The following is a 21,778-nucleotide window of genomic DNA, read 5'->3' on the forward strand; positions in this document are numbered from 1 at the left end:
GAATTTTTGTATTCAAATGAGGTTTAATCCTTCGAATCAAATTAAATAAATAGTTTGTGTATGTAATTAATCATATTATTTAAATTTGTACATTAATCATACAATAAATATAATATATTTATAATATAATTTATTTAAATTTTATCAGATCTAATTCAAATTAGAATTTTTCAAGGAGTTAGATTAATATGCACAGTGGGCCGAACTAGACTAACCCGACACAAGACCAAATTGAATCAATAAAAAAATGAGTTGGGTTGATCCAGGCTCGTTTGGGACATGACTGGTTCTGGATCTGTACCAGGTATTGAAATTTGGGATCAAGCCAGCCTAATGGCTCAAAATTATCTGGTCTTGAATCGGGCCTGGATCATATCTGTTAGGCTATTTTTTTAATTAAAATAATGTATTACATACAACTTTCATTTTATTTTTCTAAACTAACTATGCTAATAGTTTTTTATATTTTTAACACTCTAAAAAATTACTATATTATCATCTAAGTTTATTATTGTAAGCTTGTTCTAGTCAAATTATAATTATTTAAGTTTATTATATAATCTTAATTATTATTATTTTTTAGTTATGATTTTCTGTGTGATTTTAATATTACTTATTTTATTAATAATACAACCATATTGGTTGCTAATGAGAAACTTGAGTGGCTTATAAAACCCAAAACCTCCTCTACCTGACAAACCCGTGAGGCTTATATGAAGTCAAAGTGGACAATACATCGCATAATGGGACATCAATCGAGTAGCAAGTCGCATAAATTTGACGTTGTCTGTGGGAACGATGCCATGTGCTCCTCCTAAATCCTTCGTTTGGGGGCTGATGATGTAGGCAAGCATCCCACATTGGTTGTAGACGAGAAGCTTGAATTACTAATAAATCCTAAGTCCTCCTCTCCCTAAATCGTTAGGCTCATACGAAGTCAAAACGAATAATAACTTGCGCAACAAGGGACTGATGAATCGCAAGTTGCATCATGAGTTTGGACAAAAAATGACGGGGTAGCAAAACCAAATTACATAAATTTTTTATTTTACTCCTTATTTAAATGCCTATGTACTAATTTTATACTTAGAATGGAAAAAATATAATAACGTTAAGATCACTTCATATATATATATATATCATTTTATCCACTTTATAAGTATAAAAATAAATATAAGAATGCTAAATTAGGGACAAAATTAAAAATTCATATAAAATTTTTTTAGCTAATGCAACATTTTTCGTCCAAACCCTATGATAAAAGGTTAGGTGTAGACATGGAAATTTTGAAGAGGGTATAAATGTAATTTTAATTTTTTTTTTTTCAAAAAAAGTGTAATTTTATATTTTGGAACCACGTCCAAGTGTAATTATAAATCTAAATTATAATCACTACAAACATATATAATAATGGTGACAATTTTAAAACCATCGTTAATATTAAGTGACAATAACTTTGATCTTTTCACTATATAATTACTAGTGATAAAAATTACGTATAAAATATTATAGAACTTTAGCTATACAAGAAAACACAAATATAATGACAATAAATAAATATATTATCGTTAACTTGACAGCATACATGTGTCATTATTTGTTTCTAATGAAATTTAATGCACAATTTTTGTATCACAAATTCTTGCTAATGACAATTTTTATAAAATAATTAAACGTACGCAATAGAATTCTTTTCACTAAATTTATATTATTAATAAAGCTTCAATGGCCTATTGAGTTTTTTAGTGCATCAACAAAATTACCCTATTTAAAAAGATAATACCAAATCAAAATTTCTCTTTCGTTTTCTGTTTTCGACTGAACTTTTATTTGTTTAATTTTGTTCTCTCTTATCTCTCATCTCACTTTTCTTATATAAATTTTATTTTTCCAATCTCTTATTTAATTTTTTCTTTTATCTTTACCTATTCTTAATTTCACTTATTATAGAGTAATAAATACTTAGATAATGAAAAACATCATGTAATAACAAAATTTGATAAATACTTATAATTTTAAATTTAAAAAATTAAACACACATCAAGTGTTGTGATTGTGCTAGTGTGTGTAATTAATAACAACATTAAAATTATTACTCTACTTTTTTTCTTAATATTCAATTTTTTTTGGTTAGTAAAGTCCTAAATATTATAATTAAGGTAATCTCCTCGTACATCTTGAAATCTAAATCTTGAAGGATCCAAACAATCTTGAAAATCCGATACCATTCAGAAACAAATTCCACCTTATCCTAATTGTCCCAGAATTCTTGAAACTAATACAGAAGTTGTTGAGGCCTATGAGCACACCGGCATCTCGAACCGACAGAGGGGGCAGTAATGGCTGGTGGTCAGCCACTTGTTGATGCAATCTCCATGAAAAACATGTGAACAGGGCATGCAAACTCCATCACAACCCTCCTCAAACTCTTCCATGCAAATAGAGCAAGAAGTTCCAGGTTCGGTTATCTTCTTTCTCTCCAGTGAAGCTATCGACGAGTCGGCTGCCGGAATCATAAAATCCGTATCTTCTTCCATCGATTGTTGGAGAATCTGATCAATGACTGTTTCGTTGTAAATGCGCTTGTGACTCACAGAGACACGGAAGTCCATGTGTAGAAGGTTGTGCCCCGGCGGCGTGGAAATAACAGCACGTCGAGTTTGCTCCAGCACGAAATCAAGCAATTCTCGGCGCTCCACGCCCCAGACAGGCCAGTTTATGAGCTCCATGTCGATGATTTCGCGTGCTCGTTCGTGCCACAAGAACTGTCGGAGACTGAGGTGGATGAAGGACTCAATTCGGGGATGCTGAACCTCATCCAGAAACTGAGGCTCTGCAGAATATGAAGTTATGACCCAATCGGAGAAGTAAGCGTTGCAAGAGAGTTTAAGATCGATCAAGAATAGAGGATGGGAGTAGGGGGGCTGCTCGCGAATTGTCAATGGAGTTTCGGCTTCTAGCGTAATGCGTGAGGAGACGGAATGTACATCTTCCATGTTGAAGAATTCAAGAAGATCGAGTGGAAGGAATATAACAGGAATGACGTAAATTTGATTTTGGTAGCAACAGCCTATATATATAAATATATATTTGTTAACAGGTAGAGTGCTTATGTTAATTATAGCATAGCAGGATTAGAATTCTTTGGCAATTGCAATAATCCAATCCAAAAACATACCAATTAAGAAGTACTACCTCAATCAAATTTCAAATATTGCAAAAAAAAATTATGTATTCTCGTATTTTCTAAGTGGATAGACGACTTTCTATAGAATTTACGTAGCACAATAGTATTCTTGAATACAGAAATCAAAAATAGTTTTAGTTTTTTTTTTTTTTAATTATGAAGTGGTAACAATTTTCGTCTTGTATTAATGTATTTGATAAGTTTATTCTATAATTTTAAGGATTTAGCACATTAACAACAAAATGGCTTGAATTCGCTGAAATCGCAGCAAATGCTTACGGGACGTGCACGTACTCAACTTAATTTAGAGCATCTTTTCTGATCATTTTAGCAAATTTTGATTATTTGTCCTAAATTGTGGAATTATTAAGATACAAAATTATAATTTTCGCGACGTATCTATAAGTGATTAATATTTTTTATCCTGTAACTTAAGCTATTTACAAATTAGTTCATTCTTTTGATAAATTTAGTAGCCGTAAACATTTAATATTTGATCATTTTCGGACACTTTTAGTTATGTGTTAACAATTTTAATCTCATTATACTGAGATAAATACCACTTTTTATCCTGTAACTGTAGGCTATTAATACTAAAATCACACGGTGTTAAAACTTATTAAAAAATGGACCAGACGCGAAAAGTTGAAGATCATTTTTTGTCAAAAAATAAACTGAATATATAAATAAAATAAATTATAAGACCAAAAATACTATCAACTGATATAGGATGATATAATTTATCATATTAAAATTACACAACAAAAAATTGCATGAACTCATACAGAACTAAAATTGTAATCCACGTACAAATAGGATTAAAGATACAGTTTTCCACCATACAGAACCCTTGAATAAGATCAATATATTAATTCAAAAACACAAGACATAGCTAGAAATTGCCGTTCCCTCCGGATTGAAAGACTACATCAGCAGCTAGCTAGTAGACATAGGCTGATCATCCATAAAGAAGGCATGCAATTCAAAATCCAACTGGATTTGATAGTATTAAAATTAATTATATGATATATATAATACATTAGTCATATGATAAATATATAATTAAAGAAAAGTGATCAATAATACGAATAAATTTACTATACAACTAATTTGATGTCGCCAAACATAACATGGGTAACAATTCCGCATATAATGATAACGTCAACATTAATGTAAATCCACATTTGATTGAATCGGGAAATTTAGAGATGTGAAAATAATATACGCTATTGACAATACCTTTTGTAGACGAACCAAAACATACAAGGACGCACTATTTTATACTACAACATTGTTCGCTCTATATATGTCAAGTAACACCCGAAGTTCACCCGAACACTTCAGTGGGGCAAAAATAGTATAATGTTCCTAGTGAAGTGCTCTGGGAGAACTCCAGTTGAAACCCGACTCTTGCTCGCTCTTTTTACTGCTAACAAGTTTACCCGTTGTTGCCTATTTATACAAGAGCTAGCTACCCAGATGGACCGATCCAGGAAACGCAGAAGAGCATGAAACTGAATTTAATTGATCCTGAAACTGAAATACACAAGCCGAAGGATTCAAAGACGGGACAGTTTCTATCCGAAGAAAACCAGGAAAATACATGCCAGTGTCTGAACCTGGCCAAGAATGCAGGCTACATAATGAAAAGAGAATAAGTTTGACTTCCAGCTTCCTTATTTGCTGTATCCATGAGATTATATATCAATGCAAATCAAGTTCGCACATTGCTACATGCTAAAGCTTTAGCATAAATGCATCAAGACATGCATTACTTCTGATTGCAGAACCATCACAGCTGAAAACGAAACGACAAGGGAATCTAGAGAATGAATATATTCCGTCCATGATTTCAAATCTTGAAGTATTGTCCCATGTTTGCAGGTACGTTCAGTGGTACGTGCATTATCTACAAGTTATACTCGACTAAGACCTGAAAGAAAGGCTCAGCTTATAATATGATCACCGAGCTGTATATATATACTAGCTGGTGCCAGTATGGATTAGCAGCATGCAAATCACGGAGAAAAGGGATCAGGTTACCTCCAGAGTTCCCTCAATCGCTTCATTGAGTATCTTCATCTTGGAAGCATGCGCACTGAAGTGTTTGGGGGAACTCCTGTGGCAATCTGGTATAATACAAAGACCTAAAGTTGCAGCAGATGCGCAGATGAAAACACACTCACAAGTAAGGAACCAGGGGACATAATGCGCAAACCATGGTATATATAACATGTTCTTTTTCTTCTTGTTCTGATTAACCAAGAACATCAACCTTATCCGTCTCTCGCATCAACTCCAAGTCTCTACTTATGGCAATACTATCCAACATTAGCTCTACCGTACAATTTGCTTCTAACAGAAAGACTGGAAATCTTCTTGTAACCATCCAGTAAACAGCAGCGACATAAATTCTAAAACTGAATGCAAAGTACTACTTCGTTACTCCTGCAAATCCCAGTTGGTTGCAGGCTTCATATGCAGAATCTTGAAACTAAACTTTCTGAGACATCACGGACCCAATATTTCCTGTGCAGCAAAGCCGAAGTATTGATTAAAGAAATTTGGCGGCTCATTGATGAAACAGGAGATTACATCTCTCAGTGTTATTACACCGAGAACTTCATTCTCCTCCCCTACAACCACATAGATCCTATGAACTGCCCTGGAAGCGAGTGTGTCTATCACGTTTCCAAGAGTCGAGTTGGGCTTGCACGTTATTGGCGTAATAGTCTTCCCAGGATCATTGGTGGCTGAAGCAATAGTACAGATGAAATCCTTCACAGTAAGCTCCCTGCAAACCAGATGGAGATGGACAGTTTAGATTCAAGTTGTGAACAAACAAGATGTTTTGCATGTCAACTTAGATAACTAGCTCAAAGCATCTCAAAGGGCCTGAAGATTTTACTTCCTCAACAAAATGATAAAACAATTCTAGATTCTACCCGAAAATCCTGAAGAGTTCAGGCTTGAGCAATAAAATTCTAATATCTCTTATGCTTATGTTGCCAAGAATTTTCCTTGTTGATCCCTCGAGCACCGGTAGGCCTCCAATTTCTTTTTCCTTCATTTTCTTGAATGCTTCCAGAATCAGTTCATTGTCTCGAACACTTACAACCTGTTCAACTTTGAAGATTAATACATGGTCACCAACATCAATTGTTAAACACAATGGGCTCGTGGTACGGACACAATCACATGAACCAAATTAGCTGTCTCAACAATTATTAAAAATCTCTTACCTGATCCGGAGACATGAAAGGAAGTCCCAGCTCTGATATAGGATGTGCAGCGATGCAATCAAACCAGTCCCTCCCTTTGCATCCCTGGAGACCCTGTATAACTGCAGATTGAGTTATAAAGTTTTTTATGGATGATTTCCCTGTCTCAATCACAGGTACATTCCGCAGCCTATACTTTGAAAGCAGCAGCATGACACTCAACATTGAACTATCTGCAGCAACTGGAATAAAAGGTGCCCATCGATAGGATTTTAGGATTGATCTCACCTATAAATGCAAGGTCTGAGTCAGGCGCCATCCTCCAACATAACTCTCTATTGTTGAACAAGACATTGAATTTGAAACACGCCAGATTAGTCATTCTTTAACAAAAAGCAAAAGCTCATACCCACAAAAAACCCTGGAAAGATGGTCAAATGAGAGATGAAAAACATATTGTTCTTGAATTTACCGTTGCGGACTTAAAAGGCTCCTCATGAAGCAAAGCCTTGTAAAAATCTTCGCCTAGCTTATCTGCTGCCCTGGGTAAATCCTGTCCCACTACTCTATCTGCAGCCACACCCCCGGCTACAGCTGCCCCAACTGCAGCTGCAGCAAGTCCAGCAGCTGCAATAGGGCCTGCTGCCCCAAACGCTAGTGCACCAAGAGCACCAGCAGCACCCGTGCCAACACCAGCAGCAGCAGCCGAAGTGGCAGATAAAGCAGCTGCCGCAATTTCTGCATTCTGCAGCACCCAAAGAATTATAGCAGAGTAATCAACGATACCCAAGTATCTTTTTCTCCAATCATTGCTGTCTCTGGAAGCAGGGTCGACCACTGGAGCTGACAGAATGTTGGAATCTGATAAGATTTTGATGGCATCACTAATCAATGTGTCTGCTTGAATCTCAATTACTGCACATATTTTAGCAGAAAATCCGTATCAGACTGCGAGTTTGATATGAATCATGGTATATGAGCCAGGCGATGTCGATTGAGAATTGATGGTATCACCTTTGCCTCCAGGGACTTGTGGGAAGGATGAAACCGGAATTTTTGCAAATGAAGCTGTCAGAGAGTCCTGCAACGACTGGCTTAGCTTCTTCCTGCTTTGGACCATCTTAAAGTAAGCATCACAGCTTTCAAGATCCTTGCTGCTCTCTGATTCTTGTGCCGACGCCATTTAGTTCCTACCAGTAGAGGGAAGGTATGTAGAAAATTTCAAATGATTTAGCTGTTGATCAACTACACAAATTTTCTTTATATCAACAAATAATACCATTAAAGGCAGGGCTTCTCAATGTAATATCTAGAACAATCATGAGAATTCTTTATTATCCACTTCTTGAATACGCATTTCTTATATATAGAAACAGATAATGAAGTTATTAAGTGTCTCGCTTAATCTGATAAATTACAAAAAGATATTGTCCTTGGAAAAGTCATGCAGGATCTGATTCAGACAACTAATATCAGATCCGAAGTGCTTAGGCATTCCTATTAATTATTCATGCGTTAATTTTCCATTGGATTATCATGATTTACACCATGGCTTTTGCAGTAAGATTATGACTTCATGTCCACTGATACTAGATTCTAGCGATGATCGTTACATAAACATGAGAAATGAAGAAACGAGAAAGGATTAAGGCATTCAAGAAGTGAAGGACAGAATTTTACCTCGTAAACTTGCTTGAAAGATCTGAAGGCCCACTTTCTGCGAATTACGCTTTCAGTTTCTCAGAAGAACAGGATCAGTCGGTTTTGTTCTAGTTTCCATGAAGAAACAGGAACTGACATGTGTAAGCAACATGTACGCGTGTCGTCAGGACATTATGACCTCGTACATCATGTTTTGATCAGTATTTCCTTCGAGTTACCATAATTAGCAATTCAGCACTATATTAACATGAAGTAAATATTTTATTAAAGGCTTTCCTTACAAAGAGGACATAAATCGTTTATATATCATTTATATTAGAAGGTTATTTAGCATTTCCTGGTTGTAACTCGAGGCTTAAATGGACGTTTTGTCCTATAATTATGGTATTTTAATATTTTAATCCTTTAATTTATTAAAATAGCAATTTAGCCATGTATATTTCTAATTTTCGCAATTTCAAGAAAACATTATTAAAGTTTTTAGAGTTGACATGGTATTATAATATTACTTTCCTGCTAATTTTATCCTAAAAATTGCATAATTAGAAAAGTTAATAGACTGTTTTACAATGTTAGCTACTGGACCACAAACTAAATAATTATAACTGCACAATTAAAAATACAATAAAATCTAATTTTGATGGCGTAATCTAAAATATATTTTTTTTAGTTGAAAAACTATAACGAGCTGTTTAGAGTAACTTTTTTTTTTAACAGAACTATCTAACCATGCATTCGAAACTCCCTAAATACTTGAAAGAAAATACATCTTTAGAAAGCAACTTTTGATATCGTTCATTGTTATAATTGAAGGTGAAAAATTATGATAAATAGTTTTACAATTGATTTTCATTATTTCAACAAACGAGATTAAAACATTAATTTTAATTATTAAAAATCATAAAAATATTATAAATATTTTGATCATATTTAATATGACAAAATTTAAATTTTTATATTAATTTATTTGATGGGAATTGATAGTACTAATTTATACGATTATTCACCCATTTTTCCACATATGATTCTCATTAATTTACTTATTTTTTACATATTTAGTAAAACCCCAACTGGACCCTGGCCGATTCACTGTGAATCCGGACCAATTTTAAAAACATTGCTCACAGCACAGGCACTCACAAGTGAAGTTCGGCATGAGGGGTTCTTACAAAATCTTGCATGGACATGTAGCACTCTTTCAGCGCTATTAATTGGACTCTAAATCCTTTCGGGAAAAAAAGGGAAAGATTTACAAATAAGGTGTTTTCAGTTTAATTCATGGTAATTTATATTAAGGAAATTATTCATTGTTTATATTAATTAGCAATATACAGAGCAGATGATCCTAATTGTAAATGTATCTAATTATCAGCAAAAAGCTTCTTATTAATTAATAACAATAATATATCTGCCCTTTTTTACAACTCTCCTGCTGTCTCATACATGTTTTCCTCTAAATGCTCTAAAAAACTTCAAAAAAGCAAATGGATTAGCAGAGTTTGCCTTTCCGGCACTTGAGAGCACCAGCATATTTTGTGAGGGTTCCAACGAATGATCCAGGCCTGTACCTGATCAAGTTCATCCCTACCAGTGGACTCTTGCTATGTTCAAGTGGTTGCCCTGATTCAGTAAAGAAGGCTCCATTCTTGAACAGGTCCCCCTCAGACCGCCATTGCCATTTCATCCATTGGTCCTTGGTAGCATAATCTCTTTTAGTAACCTCCTTCGTGTATCGGTAGTTTGAGGCCCTAAATCTGTTGCCCTGGCTTATGATGGTGGGGTGAGCGCTTCCACCGATGGCGTATAATTCCCAATGCGAGTAGTCATTGTTCACCACATGGGCGAAACCCCATCGGACTCTCGGCATCCTCTGAATCAAACCTTTTCCGAACCTGTTGAACGCAACCGTCACTTGCATAATTGCATCTATAGAATGACTGTCATGTGCACCCAAGAGCATCACCTGCACCACCAAAATTTAAAAAGTCATCAGAGCCCCTTAATTGAATCTTGAAGTTAAACAAGAAGATTTCAATTATCATTCCGAAAACTTTTGATCAAGATTATGGTGATCAGTAATTACCTACATTGTTTAATTTCCAAGAAACTTAAGTCATTGTAGTTAACAGCCGTAATTTGAATGAATGGATTGGATTGGTAGTGATTTAGCTTACATCATTATGGTGGTTGAATTTGCAGTTGGAGATGGTGATGGCTGTGGAACCCTCGATCACATCAATGAGCCCATCATAACCTTTAGACAAGGAAACATGATCGATCCATATTCTGTTTGAGCTATAGATGTTAATGGCATCCCCATCGGACTTGGTACGTAGCCCTATGTGCGACAGTGTGTCTCTGATCATTCCGCCGGAGGTAGGAACAATGTTATGAATCCAAATATTATGGATTATAATGTTGTGCACAAACTGAATAGTAATGCCTGCTCCATAGGCAATATGAACTAGCACTCCTCTCCCATCAATGGTCTTGTCACTAGTCATAATCAGCTCATTTTTTAGCTTAATGACCATGCTGTGTTTGAAGATGATCCACAAGGGCTCCGTCTGCAGAATAGCATGGCGAAGCGTTCCGGGCTTTGGGTGGTCCATATCGTCGTCCGAAGGGTCATCCACCAGATAATACCTTCCCGCTTTACCTCCAGTTGTGAGGTGGCCAAAGCCTCGGACACAGTCAGCAAGCCTCTTCCGGTGTTTAGCCCAGTCGCGGTCACACCGCCAGCACCGGTCGATGGGGTTCGTGGCCTTGCAGTCATCTTCTCCCAGGTTCCTTCTTGTGACATTTTCATTCATCAAAGTCCTATATGAATGTACATGTCAAGATTTAAACAAAACAAATTAACCTTGGGATCAAATCTTATTCTGGTCTAGATTCTCATAGATGAAGATTTTAAACATGAAAAAAATGACTTACTTGCCAACTAGTTCGTTGAATTCATCAGTGAGATCCTGAGGATTTGGGTTGTATTCCTGGAGGGATTCCTGGTAGGACTCGGCGGCCCGCTTCTGCAGATCCTCGTCGAAAGTGGCGATCTTAGCACACGCTTTCGGCAGCGTTGCAGAAAGTGAGAATAGGAGAAAGAGCAAGAGTAAGGATGATATTTGATTGTTGAGCGCCATTGGAGATGAGTCGCCCCTTTATTTTTCTATATAGAATAATAATTAATGTACGTAGAGAATCACTGGAATTTTCAAACCAGTGATTCCACTTATTGATTGAACGTCGTCCCCGTCAAACAATAATTAATACAATAGATTTATGTTCATAATGTGGAAATTAGTTCCACGGAAGAAGTTATTCTGATTTCCGGAGGTAAGGACCAAGATTTTATACATAAATGTACACCTCAAAGGTTTGTTAATATTGAGAAATATATGGCGGGAACAATGTTGGACCATTCCATACACTAGTGACTACTTCTTCTTGGATAACTGCGATTACAATATTATTAGAGGCTCATCACTTTTTTAGCTGTTTTCACCAGAAATTTTGGTGGATTAAACTTCAAACTTAAATGCCTAAAAATATAGTCCATCACCAATTAGATATTACTTATTCGGTAAGATTGAAGCCTCACGATCAGAAAATTATGCGTCTAAACCCCATAAATATTAGAAAATATTTTTGTTTGATTTAAACCATCACAAATACACTTGCTATGTGATTGGTTATTTTCCCTTAATTGTACACCAATGACACAACAAATATGTTGTACATGTTATATGATTGGTTTAGGTAAGGCCACACCTGATCCCAACTAGAACTTCCCAAATTATTAGATGTACTATGTATGTCTATTTTTATAATAAGTTGTTTTTTTTTTTTATTTGAATGTATTTGTTGATTTTAATTATTGATGTATTGAATTAATTTTTAAATTTAAATATATTAAATTATCATTTAGACATATTATATAATTTAAGTTATTAATACATTAAATTAATATTTAAATTTAAATATAATGAATTATATAATTAATCACTTAATATTAATAAAAAAGTCACTTTTATTTTTTCACATAAGTGCATTTATATGTGGACCAATTTAAACATATTGTTCTGCCCAATTTGTGCTTCAGGCCCAAATTAAGTCAAATTTATTTAGTCACAATGGATTTAATTTAATAACCATCTTTTTTTACTAAAAAATATTAAGATAAATTATAATAGATTTTTATGAGATTTATTATAATTATAAATATTTTTTTATTTTTTAAAAATTATAAATATTTTCTTAAAATATTAATTCCCTAATAAGTATTCTTTTTGACCCCTCATTGAAGGGGTATTTGTTAAGGTATTTATAATTTTAAGGGGGTATTTGTAATTTTTAATAAAAATAAAAAATATATTTATAGTTATGATAAATTTTAAAAAAATTATTGTAATTTAAAGTTAAATTATTGTTAGCCATTTGAATTGCATAGTACAAAATTGGTGTATAATTTTGTTTTCCATGTTATGAATACACGCAAACATAGAGAACATTTATTTTAATCAGTACACATACGATTTAGCCCCAGATCAGGATTTAAACACCATACAACATCAATTGCGTTGGTAACGACATTCAGCGCAACAGCTGAGAGTGAGAATTGCGCTTCAACTGCCCGCGGTACTTCTTCTTGAATCCATTACCAAATTCATGTCCCGCGTACTTTACTTGATTGTGGTAATGGGGTCGAGCTCATGAGTCGACCTTCATCCAATACTTTAAAGTTCGAGAATAATTTGAAAGTATAAAGTTATGGAAATTAGAATTGTCCCAATGAGGACATTTTGATGCCTAAATTAGCTAATTAGTCTAATTAAAAGGTCTAAATTCATATCCTCACATACGTTGCTAAAAAATCACACAGTCCATATGGCCAGAAAAAACAACATATTTGACTAGTGATAACTTTTTCTTTCTTTTTTTTTGACAATTTTACCAAATGTACTACCTTTTTAAGAAGAATTTTTGTCTCAATACAAATGAATCGAATGAATCAAAAGTAACACTCCGCCTTAATTACAAGAAGTACAGTACGTTCCCCCAACGAACCAATAAATTATCCAACTTGATTGTCGGTTCAATTATCATAACATTGTTTCCAATTATAAGGTCCACATATTTTTAAAATCGTTTCTTTTGTAGGTAATATTAATTTATTTTAATATTTTTAAGAGATGATAAAGAAGGCACTGAGTAGATCAGGACTCGGGACGGTATGGCTTTTAATTTTATGGACTTGATCGGATTTTGAGTCTTGTCCTAAATCCCTTCCAATAATATGTATACATATATTTAATTTATTTAACGTATTCAATTTTTATTGAATACATATATTCATAAAATAAATTATATTCTTTAAAAAAGTGACATTTTGCATGTGATGCATTCAACTAAATTTAATTTGAATTAAAAAATTTTCCAACAAGCATTCTACGTTTTTTGTCAATAGTTACGAGCTCCCGTAAACATACTCTTATTCATTCAAAAGGATTCAGGGGAAATGCTTTAATTTACAAAAAGAATAATGTATATTCAAACTTGAACAGGCTTGTCTGAACACTTGAGCACCTCATAAACACCTGCAAAATTCGCGTTTGTTGACGACAGGTACATTAAGCCATGATGTTCTTGGACTTCAGCAACGGAAGTGGCATTATATTCTGCATAGAAATTCACTGTTTCCAGGATCTGACCGTCAGCACCGATCTTTTGTCCCAAAGCAAAACAGCTCGGCTTAGGTTGCAGTCTTTGAATGTTGACAGCGACCCAAAAGTCCCCTGATTTGGTTCTTTTAATGTTGTCAGGGTTCCCTGGAAGTTCCACGAAAATCTCTGAAGTAGTGGCTTTGGGGCCCTTGAGCCAATATCTTGTTATTCTGCAGGCTATGTATTCTCCGACCAATACAAATGAGCCATCCTTGCTCACAGCCACCCCGGCTGCCAACGCCAGCCCCTTCAGGAGCACTGTCAGCTTTTTTGTCTTGGGATCGTATTTCAGTAGTCTTCCGGTTCTCTCTTCACTAAGGAGTATTTCCGTCAAATTACTGCAAAAATTCATGAAAGACCTGAGATCACTAGCTAACTTCATTATTAGTTGGACCTACTTGTTCTTGTACTTGTTTTTGTAATATTTCTGAATAATCTACGACACCAACATAAATCAGTGCGTATCCACATGATCGGAGTTAAATTACGTGAAAGATGGAATATAAATATCTCTATTCGTACTTGTCATGTATTAAACTACATTCTTTCTGTTATTCCCTCCAATGATTTCTAGATTACTACTCCACTTAATTTGTGTACGTAATTTAAGCATGGAAATGAAGGTTTACTTGGTCTTATGTAAGAGGGTGCCGAGATCTCCAATATAAATTTCTCCAGTATTTGGATCAATGTCTAAGGCATCTGCTTCATCAAAGCGCTCTCCATCTTTTCCACCAGCGAGCTGAGTTGCAAGGCCGCCACCACTTCCCACCACCATCAGGCCATAAACAGCGTCAACAAGGTAGAGCTCTCCAGTTTTGTGGTCGAATTCCATGCCTAATGCCCTCCCACAAGTCTCAGTCAATTTCAGGTCGTTCCCGTCAGTTCCATCACACAATTCCTTCGACCTGAACAAGTTTGGTTCCATCTCAAAACAATGTTAGAATATCTGTAACCATTGTCAAACAGTACTTGGAAGTAGAGCAGAAGATGTTACCTGTTAGCAGAAGTGGTGGCAAACTCTACGAAACCAGTTTCCGGGCCCTGATATTTGACAATTCTTCCATCACTGAGACCAGTGTAAGGTCCAACATTGTGCGAATCAAAGGCATAGGATTCAGAACCAACTGCTGGAAGTTGAAGCTTCTTGAAGGAACGAAAGCAACGGGCTCCAGCATTAAAGGGAAAGCAGAACAAGAACAGTAGAAAAATGGGTACCATTGCTATTAAGGAGACAATTGAACAATAGAACTGGATTCTTGCTATATAATTCTTTGGCCTATTACAGACGTGTGGTGAATATTTGAGATGATCCTCTCCCAACTGTTATATTTAAAACCAGTCATTTCAAATGTATTTATTATGTGGCATCTCACTTGGTACGAATCCTGGAAACTGGAAAGTGAGTGCTCACTGCTCTTTCAAATGTATTTATTATGTGGCATCTCACTTGATACGAATCCTGGAAACTGGAAACTGAGTGCTCACTGCTCAACTTTCTATTCATGCGGAGGCTCTTTTTCTGCATTAATTGGTCTCTGTGATTAATTAATTTTTTCTGTCCTTTGCACTAATAACATATATTTCAATTTTATTTTCTGTTAATTACTATCTACAATTTTCAAGCACAAATAATTCCCTACCCTATCAACCATCTCATTTTCTGCCTCCTTATCATCTTATCTCAATTTTCTCTTCTTTTTCTCATTTTATTTTATTTTTTAATTATGATGGATCACTATTTATTGATATTTATTTTTATTACTCTGATAAAATAAATAAATTATACAATAAAAAATAATAATATCTACAATGACTCACGTTTTATGAATAGTATAGATATAAATACATATTAACATTCTATCGTCCTGTGCCTTTTTATGATAACCACATAGCGAAAGCCGGGTACCCACTAGTGATAACTCCAGGCCCACTCTCTTGGCTCAAATGAATACCTTCTGTATAAGCCATAGAAGGCCCAAACGGCCTTCACTTGTCATTGAGTAACTGTTGAGGCCCAGAGGACCATCTCCCAATCAGCCCATCAGCATCTGCCCACTACATTATAGCAATTGATTTTCAATTCTTGACAATTATCAAAATTAATTCATTATTAAGTTCATTTCTTAATTATAATATCTTAATCTATAAAATATTTTCAATCTGTTTTATATATAAAAGAAAATGTCATACCCGTTGTTCGACAATTGTAGCATATTTTTTTGGCAAGTTTATTATTTTTACTTTTTTTTTCTGAAATTATTTATAATTACACAAAATATCTTTGATCTTTTATAAAATTACAGGTATAACTCCTAATAGGATATTTGTGTAAAATATTGGGGGATATTTTTATAATTATAATATAAAGAGGTGTATTTATAATTTTATAAAAAAAATAAAATATTTATATAATTAAATTTAACTTTGAAATGCTAATATAATTTCCCCTAATATTCATATAAGCATAGTTTGGTTTGCACTAGTTCATGGATTTTAATTAAATTCTACACAGTTTTTTGCACAAGACTTGTAGGGTGGCGTTCGTATTCCATACTTCTTTTTTAGCATTTAAGCTCTAATAAATGTTGAAACAACATTACGGGGCATAGCTTTTAATTTATTTTGACTGAATTTTAGATAAATAAAGTTGAAATGTACGATATCTTCGTAAATCCATACGTTCAAAATTTTGATTTATGGTTACTTAAATTTGGAGTCGAGTATACATTTTTTTCACGATGGATAGTCAAAGTCTTATCTCAATTTTATAAAAATAATTCCCTTCTATTTTTACTATTTTGAATTAATTAAATCAATAAATTAGAACGAATTGACTGATTGATAGATTTAAATTTCGTAGATTAGAGTTAATGGATTCCTTTCTATTATAATTTTATATAAACTACAATTTCATATCCTAGAAATTCTTAAATTTCTTTTCAATTTTAAAATTCTCGACAACAAACCCCTTCCCTTACCCCTCTGTTTTAAATTCATAAAATATTTTGTATAGTGGATTGTTTAAACTTATTGGAAAGTTATATTTTATGAAATATAGATAAATTTTTAATTCTTTTGATATTTAATTATGTGAATTTTTAAATTTAAATTATTTTATTTAAATGTAGCATAAATGAGTTAGTTTCACGGTAATTGGAGTGAGTGGAGAAATAGTTAATATCAATATATCGATTGGGAAAAAATGACCAATTGAGAGCGACGTTACAGATAATACTTTTTAGAGTAAATCGGGAAACAAAGAAGTCAAGAACCACCTCCGCCGTCTCTCTCTCTCTCTCTCTGTCTCCATTTGCGCTGCAAACAGAGCAAGAAGGAAAATGGTTTTTGTGAAGGGTCCAGGGCTGTACTCTGACATTGGCAAGAGGGCCAGAGGTAAATTCTTCCTCGAGGGGTTTTCTTTTTCTATAATTATTTTCTGTATCTGTGCGTACTCTCTGTTTTTATTTATTTATAGAAAAATAAGATTGTGTTGATTGAGACGGAATAATATTGGTGGACTTTCGGTGTTTTCAGATCTTCTTTACAAGGATTATCAGGGTGACCAGAAGTTCACTCTCACTACTTGCACTTCGAATGGGGTGGTTAGTATTGTATAAGAACTTCCTCTCATTCTACTAATTTTCAACTGAAATACCCCGCGTATTTATATTCAGAAAGTGTGGCATTGATGTGTTGTGTGCAGTGGAATTTAGGGTTCTGATTGGGTTGTTTTTGGCACGAGATTAGCTGTTAGAAGCTTCTTCTTTCTGTGTGTGTGTTTTTGTCTGCTGAGTTTTGCAGCAGAAAGCATTTCTAGCGCTCATTATTTTCCTTCTATAGTACATTATTTGCTGAGTTTCTATAAACAATAATGTTCAAGTTTTTACTTTCTTTTCATGGCAATTATAAACATGCCCTGGACTGGAAGCAGATGACACTTGTATATTTGAAAACTTTTTTAGCATGTTGCTACCTAATCTGCTGTTTTCTTTTGGTTTTTAGATCGTGCGTGAGACATTTAAATTGTTATTCAAGGTTTACAAAAGAAATTTATTGAGCTGGCTAACTAGGACGGTATGAGTATGTGTGTGTTTGTGTGTGTGAGTTTTTCTAGGACAGTTTTTGTTACGTATCTTGATGAACAAGCAGCCATATCTTATAGTCATTTAATGGTTGTGGTATATAAGTCGTAACTTGTGATTTGATTTTTCTGATTATGGGATATCTAATGATTTGATTGGTTTTTACTCTGTAGATTATTACTTCATCTGGGACTAAGAAGGGTGAATTGTTTTTGGCTGATGTTAATACCCAGCTTAAGAACAAGAACATCACAACTGATGTAAAGGTGGATACTAATTCCAATGTAAGTCATCTTATTATCCCTAACAGTGATTCTTACTTTTACTTAAGACACTTGTCAAATGTTTGGTTTCTCGTTTGAGCTATTTTGTTGGGCTTGCTTTTCAGCGAGTTGAACGGTTTACAGGAAAACTTTATGTAATTACACCTGGATCGGTTCTAATTCCTTACACCGGTAGATGTATCGATTTTTATTATTCGTTCATAGCAAAAGGCAGAGAAACTAGCTGAACAACCACCACTGAGGTCCCTATCAGTCTTGCATAGTTACTAGAATTACCGAAGTTGTGTTTGGATTTTATTTAAGAATTTTATGTGAAGGATTTTAAATCAATGCTGATTATTGAGAGAACAGCTCAAACTTGCTAAAGTGTTTAATATAAGTTATAACACAAAAAATCCTAAGAAACGCTATGGACTTTAATCTTAGCCTCGTCACCTTCAATTCAAATACATGTAAATCCTCTAGTGACTGGTAAGTAGTTACATTTCTAAATTTATAGTAGCTGGGCAATGATGTGGTAACCTGGGAATCTGAACTATTATTTCATCTGAGAGATAGTGTCCTCAATAAGTTACATTTCAAGTAGATTCCTTGCAGTCAATGTGGTATGGTGCCACTGCATTAATTTATGCAATATTTGTTCTCTTCATTAATCCATCCGAACTGTCACCTTGATCGGCAGAGCTATGTGGATTAGACATGTGCGGACCAATCACTTAACAAAAGGTTTCTGATTATGTAGGTTCACACAACTATCACGGTTGATGAGCCTGCTCCTGGAGTGAAGGCTATCTTTAGCTTCGTTGCTCCAGACCAGAAGTCTGGCAAGGTGAATTTACTCCTAGATGTGGTTTTCGGAATTAGTTTCACCTTTGCTGTGTGTATGCTAGTGTTCCCAAATTAAATTCTGAGTTTTCTAGGTTTGCTAACTTTGGTAACAGGTGGAACTTCAATATTTGCACGAGTATGCTGGAATTAGCACTAGCCTGGGACTGACTGCAAAACCAATTGTCAACTTTTCCGGTGTAGCTGGGAATCACAAGGCCGCCTTTGGGACTGATATTTCATTTGACACTGCTACTGGGAATTTTACCAAATACAATGCTGGAGTCAGTTTTACCACTACAGACCTAATTGCATCTTTGATCCTGTGAGTACCCTTAAAGTTTAAACGGATCTAGAAAATAGAAATCATCATGGCATGTTCTGGTCCCTATAGTTAAAGAGAAGATTATTTCTTTGAAGTATGGGGAAGCTTGCTAGAGTCAGTTATTTTGTCTCTTTCCCATATTGATGGCTTCTTTCAACAGGAACGACAAAGGCCAAACCGTTACTGCATCCTACTTCCACACAATCAGCCCATTGACCAATACTGCGGTTGGAGCAGAGTTAACCCACAGCTTTTCAAGCAATGAAAATACTCTCACCATTGGGACACAACACTCACTTGATCCTCTGACGTCTGTCAAAGCTCGAGTGAACAACCATGGGAGGGCAAGTGCTCTCATACAGCACGAATGGCGTCCAAAATCTCTAATCACCATTTCAGGCGAAGTGGACACAAGAGCTATAGAGAAAAGTGCAAAGATTGGATTGGCTGTTGCTCTTAAACCATGAAATCAGAAATTACCAAGTAAATGGTTGGCTGCAACATTTTCCAGATACGGAGAAAGCAATAAAGCAGATTGTATTGTTTCTAGCAATTGCTTGATTCTAGTAATGAAGCTCAAGCTTTTTTTAGTTGTGATGAACCTTGTAATCAACATTTTGATTCACCCGACATGGTTTTAGCTGCATTCAAGCTCAATCTACTCGGCAACTTGCATTAATCTTTTTTCTTTCATATATTAGTTTCTGTTTGCTCAGAATCACTACAAGTACCTATGAGCTATTAGAGCCTCTGTAAAAGAAATTTTATAAGGGTGAAGGAGAATATTTTTACTAAGAAATGATTTTCAACTTAGAACAAGTTTCCTGAACACCGTGAGCCCCTGTAAACACCTACAAAATTGGTATCCACCGATGCCAGGTATAATGAGCCAAGATGCTCATGGACTTCAGTGATGTAAGTTGTATTATACTCTGCAAAGAAATTCAGGGTCTCCAGAATCCGACCGTTGGCACTAATCCTTTGTCCGAAAGCAAAACAAGTCAGCTTAGGATACAATTTCTGTATGTTGACAACCACCCAAAAGTCCCCTGATTCTGTTCTCTGGATATTGTCAGGGTTCCCTGGAAGTTCCACGAAAATCTCTGAAGTATTGGCCTTGGGACCCTTCAGCCAATATCTTGTTATTCTGCAGGTTATGTACTCTGAGACTAATACAAACGAGCCATCCTCGCTCACAGCCACCCCATTTGCCATGGCAAGCCCCCGCAGGAGCACCGTCAGCCCCTTTGTCTTCGGATCATATTTCAGCAGTCGTCCACTTGTGTCTCCACTGAGGAGTATTTCTGTCATGTTCCTACAAAAATCCATTAGTTAGAGCAACTTAAAATGAAGCATGTGTTTGACGAGTAATTTTCGATGGTCCTAACTAGATTTCTTCTAGTCTAGTTTATGAGAAAAATTGAAATGAAGAACTACTTGGTCTTTTGGAAGATGGTGCCAATATCTCCAATGTAAACAGCTCCAGTAGTTGGATCAATAGCTAAGGAATCAACTTGATCAAACCGCTCTGCATCTCCTCCACCAGCGAGCTGAGTTGCAAGGCCGCCACGACTTCCCACCACCATCAGGCCGTAATTGGCGTCAACAAGGTAGAGCTCTCCAGTTTTGTGGTTGAATTCCATGCCTATCGCCCTCCCACAAATCAGCGTCACTATCGGGTCGGTTCCATCTGTTCCATCACAAAACTCCTTCGACCTGAACAAGTTTGATTCCATCTCAAAACAATGTTAACTTATAGCATCTGCAACCACTACAGTTGTAAGTAGAGCAGAAGATGTAAACTTTACCTGTTAGCAGAAGTGGTAGCAAACTCTACAAAACCAGTTTCGGGGCCCTGATATTTGACAATTCTTCCATCATTCAGACCAGTGTAAGGTCCAACGTTGTGTGAATCAAAGGCATAGGATTCAGAACCAACTGCTGGAAGCTGAAGCGTCTTGAAGGAACGAAAGCAACGGGCTCCAGCATTAAAGGGAAAGCAGAAGAAGAATACTAGAAAAATTGGCACCATTGCTATTAAGGAGAGAATTGAAATGATGGATGATTCCTTATCCCTCCTCAATAGAACTGGTCCGATCTTCTATGTATGTACCTCTTCGGCCTGTTGCAGAGACGTGGGGTGAAGAGAACACTCGATATAATCCTCTCGAACGGCTATGTTATCTGTGAATCAAATGTATTTATATCATCCGTGGGGGCTCTCAAGTTCATGCCTAGGTTTTCTTATCAGCATTGGCGTCCAGTACTAGTCAACTGTTCTGCACCTGCACCAATGAAATAAGCAAGTGGGCTTCTGCACAGTCAAAATGTGTGTACTTAAAATTTTAAAATAAAATTCAAGCAGATTTATGTAACTATGTCTATGGATCTTACCTTATTCCCCAGGTAACAAAACAATGATGCTTATTATATAATATTACAACTTGTTTTGTGATAAAAATAAAAATA

General features: G+C 35.3%; 6 protein-coding genes across 6 annotated transcripts; 1 reads left to right on the forward strand and 5 right to left on the reverse strand.

The window, feature by feature from the left end:
* On the reverse strand, nt 2,298–2,996 carry LOC105156762 (E3 ubiquitin-protein ligase RNF43-like). Its single transcript, XM_011072981.1, has one exon. It carries the CDS (start codon nt 2,994–2,996, stop codon nt 2,298–2,300), a length of 699 nt encoding a protein of 232 aa, XP_011071283.1.
* Nucleotides 5,394–8,179, reverse strand: LOC105156555 (SNF1-related protein kinase regulatory subunit gamma-1-like). The gene is made up of 6 exons (XM_011072721.2): nt 8,089–8,179; nt 7,423–7,598; nt 6,881–7,323; nt 6,430–6,696; nt 6,133–6,305; nt 5,394–5,981 (listed from the first exon to the last, which is right to left on the reverse strand). The coding sequence occupies exons 2-6, from the start codon at nt 7,589–7,591 to the stop codon at nt 5,699–5,701; spliced, it is 1,335 nt and encodes a 444-aa protein (XP_011071023.1). The 5' UTR covers nt 7,592–7,598; nt 8,089–8,179; the 3' UTR covers nt 5,394–5,698.
* Nucleotides 9,411–11,395, reverse strand: LOC105156556 (pectate lyase-like). The gene is made up of 3 exons (XM_011072722.2): nt 11,005–11,395; nt 10,245–10,890; nt 9,411–10,033 (listed from the first exon to the last, which is right to left on the reverse strand). The coding sequence occupies exons 1-3, from the start codon at nt 11,208–11,210 to the stop codon at nt 9,560–9,562; spliced, it is 1,326 nt and encodes a 441-aa protein (XP_011071024.1). The 5' UTR covers nt 11,211–11,395; the 3' UTR covers nt 9,411–9,559.
* Nucleotides 13,543–15,078, reverse strand: LOC105156557 (protein STRICTOSIDINE SYNTHASE-LIKE 12). The gene is made up of 3 exons (XM_011072723.2): nt 14,788–15,078; nt 14,420–14,698; nt 13,543–14,128 (listed from the first exon to the last, which is right to left on the reverse strand). Exons 1-3 carry the CDS (start codon nt 15,009–15,011, stop codon nt 13,618–13,620), a joined length of 1,014 nt encoding a protein of 337 aa, XP_011071025.1. The 5' UTR covers nt 15,012–15,078; the 3' UTR covers nt 13,543–13,617.
* Nucleotides 17,025–19,988, forward strand: LOC105156558 (mitochondrial outer membrane protein porin of 36 kDa-like). Its single transcript, XM_011072724.2, has 6 exons — nt 17,025–17,186; nt 17,328–17,395; nt 18,049–18,159; nt 18,902–18,988; nt 19,101–19,309; nt 19,470–19,988. The coding sequence occupies exons 1-6, from the start codon at nt 17,132–17,134 to the stop codon at nt 19,774–19,776; spliced, it is 837 nt and encodes a 278-aa protein (XP_011071026.1). The 5' UTR covers nt 17,025–17,131; the 3' UTR covers nt 19,777–19,988.
* Nucleotides 20,072–21,566, reverse strand: LOC105156559 (protein STRICTOSIDINE SYNTHASE-LIKE 12-like). The gene is made up of 3 exons (XM_020691826.1): nt 21,118–21,566; nt 20,747–21,025; nt 20,072–20,624 (listed from the first exon to the last, which is right to left on the reverse strand). The coding sequence occupies exons 1-3, from the start codon at nt 21,339–21,341 to the stop codon at nt 20,120–20,122; spliced, it is 1,008 nt and encodes a 335-aa protein (XP_020547485.1). The 5' UTR covers nt 21,342–21,566; the 3' UTR covers nt 20,072–20,119.

Source organism: Sesamum indicum, linkage group LG2 (genome assembly GCF_000512975.1).
Source record: "Sesamum indicum cultivar Zhongzhi No. 13 linkage group LG2, S_indicum_v1.0, whole genome shotgun sequence".
Taxonomy (NCBI): domain Eukaryota; kingdom Viridiplantae; phylum Streptophyta; class Magnoliopsida; order Lamiales; family Pedaliaceae; genus Sesamum; species Sesamum indicum.

What these genes read in the sequence shown, in the direction of transcription:
- LOC105156555 (XM_011072721.2), bottom strand. Translation starts at nt 7,591, where the DNA reads ATGGCGTCGGCACAAGAATCAGAGAGCAGCAAGGATCTTGAAAGCTGT. An exon ending in ACAAGTCCCTGGAGGCAAAG is followed by an intron (nt 7,324 to 7,422) that starts GTGATACCATCA and finishes AAATATGTGCAG; the next exon opens with TAATTGAGATTCAAGCAGAC. An exon ending in GAACTCTTCAGGATTTTCGG is followed by an intron (nt 5,982 to 6,132) that starts GTAGAATCTAGA and finishes TCTGGTTTGCAG; the next exon opens with GGAGCTTACTGTGAAGGATT.
- LOC105156557 (XM_011072723.2), bottom strand. Translation starts at nt 15,011, where the DNA reads ATGGTACCCATTTTTCTACTGTTCTTGTTCTGCTTTCCCTTTAATGCT. An exon ending in GCCACCACTTCTGCTAACAG is followed by an intron (nt 14,699 to 14,787) that starts GTAACATCTTCT and finishes AAACTTGTTCAG; the next exon opens with GTCGAAGGAATTGTGTGATG. An exon ending in ACCCTCTTACATAAGACCAA is followed by an intron (nt 14,129 to 14,419) that starts GTAAACCTTCAT and finishes GAATTTTTGCAG; the next exon opens with TAATTTGACGGAAATACTCC.
- LOC105156559 (XM_020691826.1), bottom strand. Translation starts at nt 21,341, where the DNA reads ATGGTGCCAATTTTTCTAGTATTCTTCTTCTGCTTTCCCTTTAATGCT. An exon ending in GCTACCACTTCTGCTAACAG is followed by an intron (nt 21,026 to 21,117) that starts GTAAAGTTTACA and finishes AAACTTGTTCAG; the next exon opens with GTCGAAGGAGTTTTGTGATG. An exon ending in ACCATCTTCCAAAAGACCAA is followed by an intron (nt 20,625 to 20,746) that starts GTAGTTCTTCAT and finishes GGATTTTTGTAG; the next exon opens with GAACATGACAGAAATACTCC.
- LOC105156762 (XM_011072981.1), bottom strand. Translation starts at nt 2,996, where the DNA reads ATGGAAGATGTACATTCCGTCTCCTCACGCATTACGCTAGAAGCCGAA.
- LOC105156556 (XM_011072722.2), bottom strand. Translation starts at nt 11,210, where the DNA reads ATGGCGCTCAACAATCAAATATCATCCTTACTCTTGCTCTTTCTCCTA. An exon ending in TTCAACGAACTAGTTGGCAA is followed by an intron (nt 10,891 to 11,004) that starts GTAAGTCATTTT and finishes ACATTCATATAG; the next exon opens with GACTTTGATGAATGAAAATG. An exon ending in AATTCAACCACCATAATGAT is followed by an intron (nt 10,034 to 10,244) that starts GTAAGCTAAATC and finishes TTGGTGGTGCAG; the next exon opens with GTGATGCTCTTGGGTGCACA.
- LOC105156558 (XM_011072724.2), top strand. Translation starts at nt 17,132, where the DNA reads ATGGTTTTTGTGAAGGGTCCAGGGCTGTACTCTGACATTGGCAAGAGG. An exon ending in AGGTGGATACTAATTCCAAT is followed by an intron (nt 18,160 to 18,901) that starts GTAAGTCATCTT and finishes CTGATTATGTAG; the next exon opens with GTTCACACAACTATCACGGT. An exon ending in CAGACCAGAAGTCTGGCAAG is followed by an intron (nt 18,989 to 19,100) that starts GTGAATTTACTC and finishes CTTTGGTAACAG; the next exon opens with GTGGAACTTCAATATTTGCA.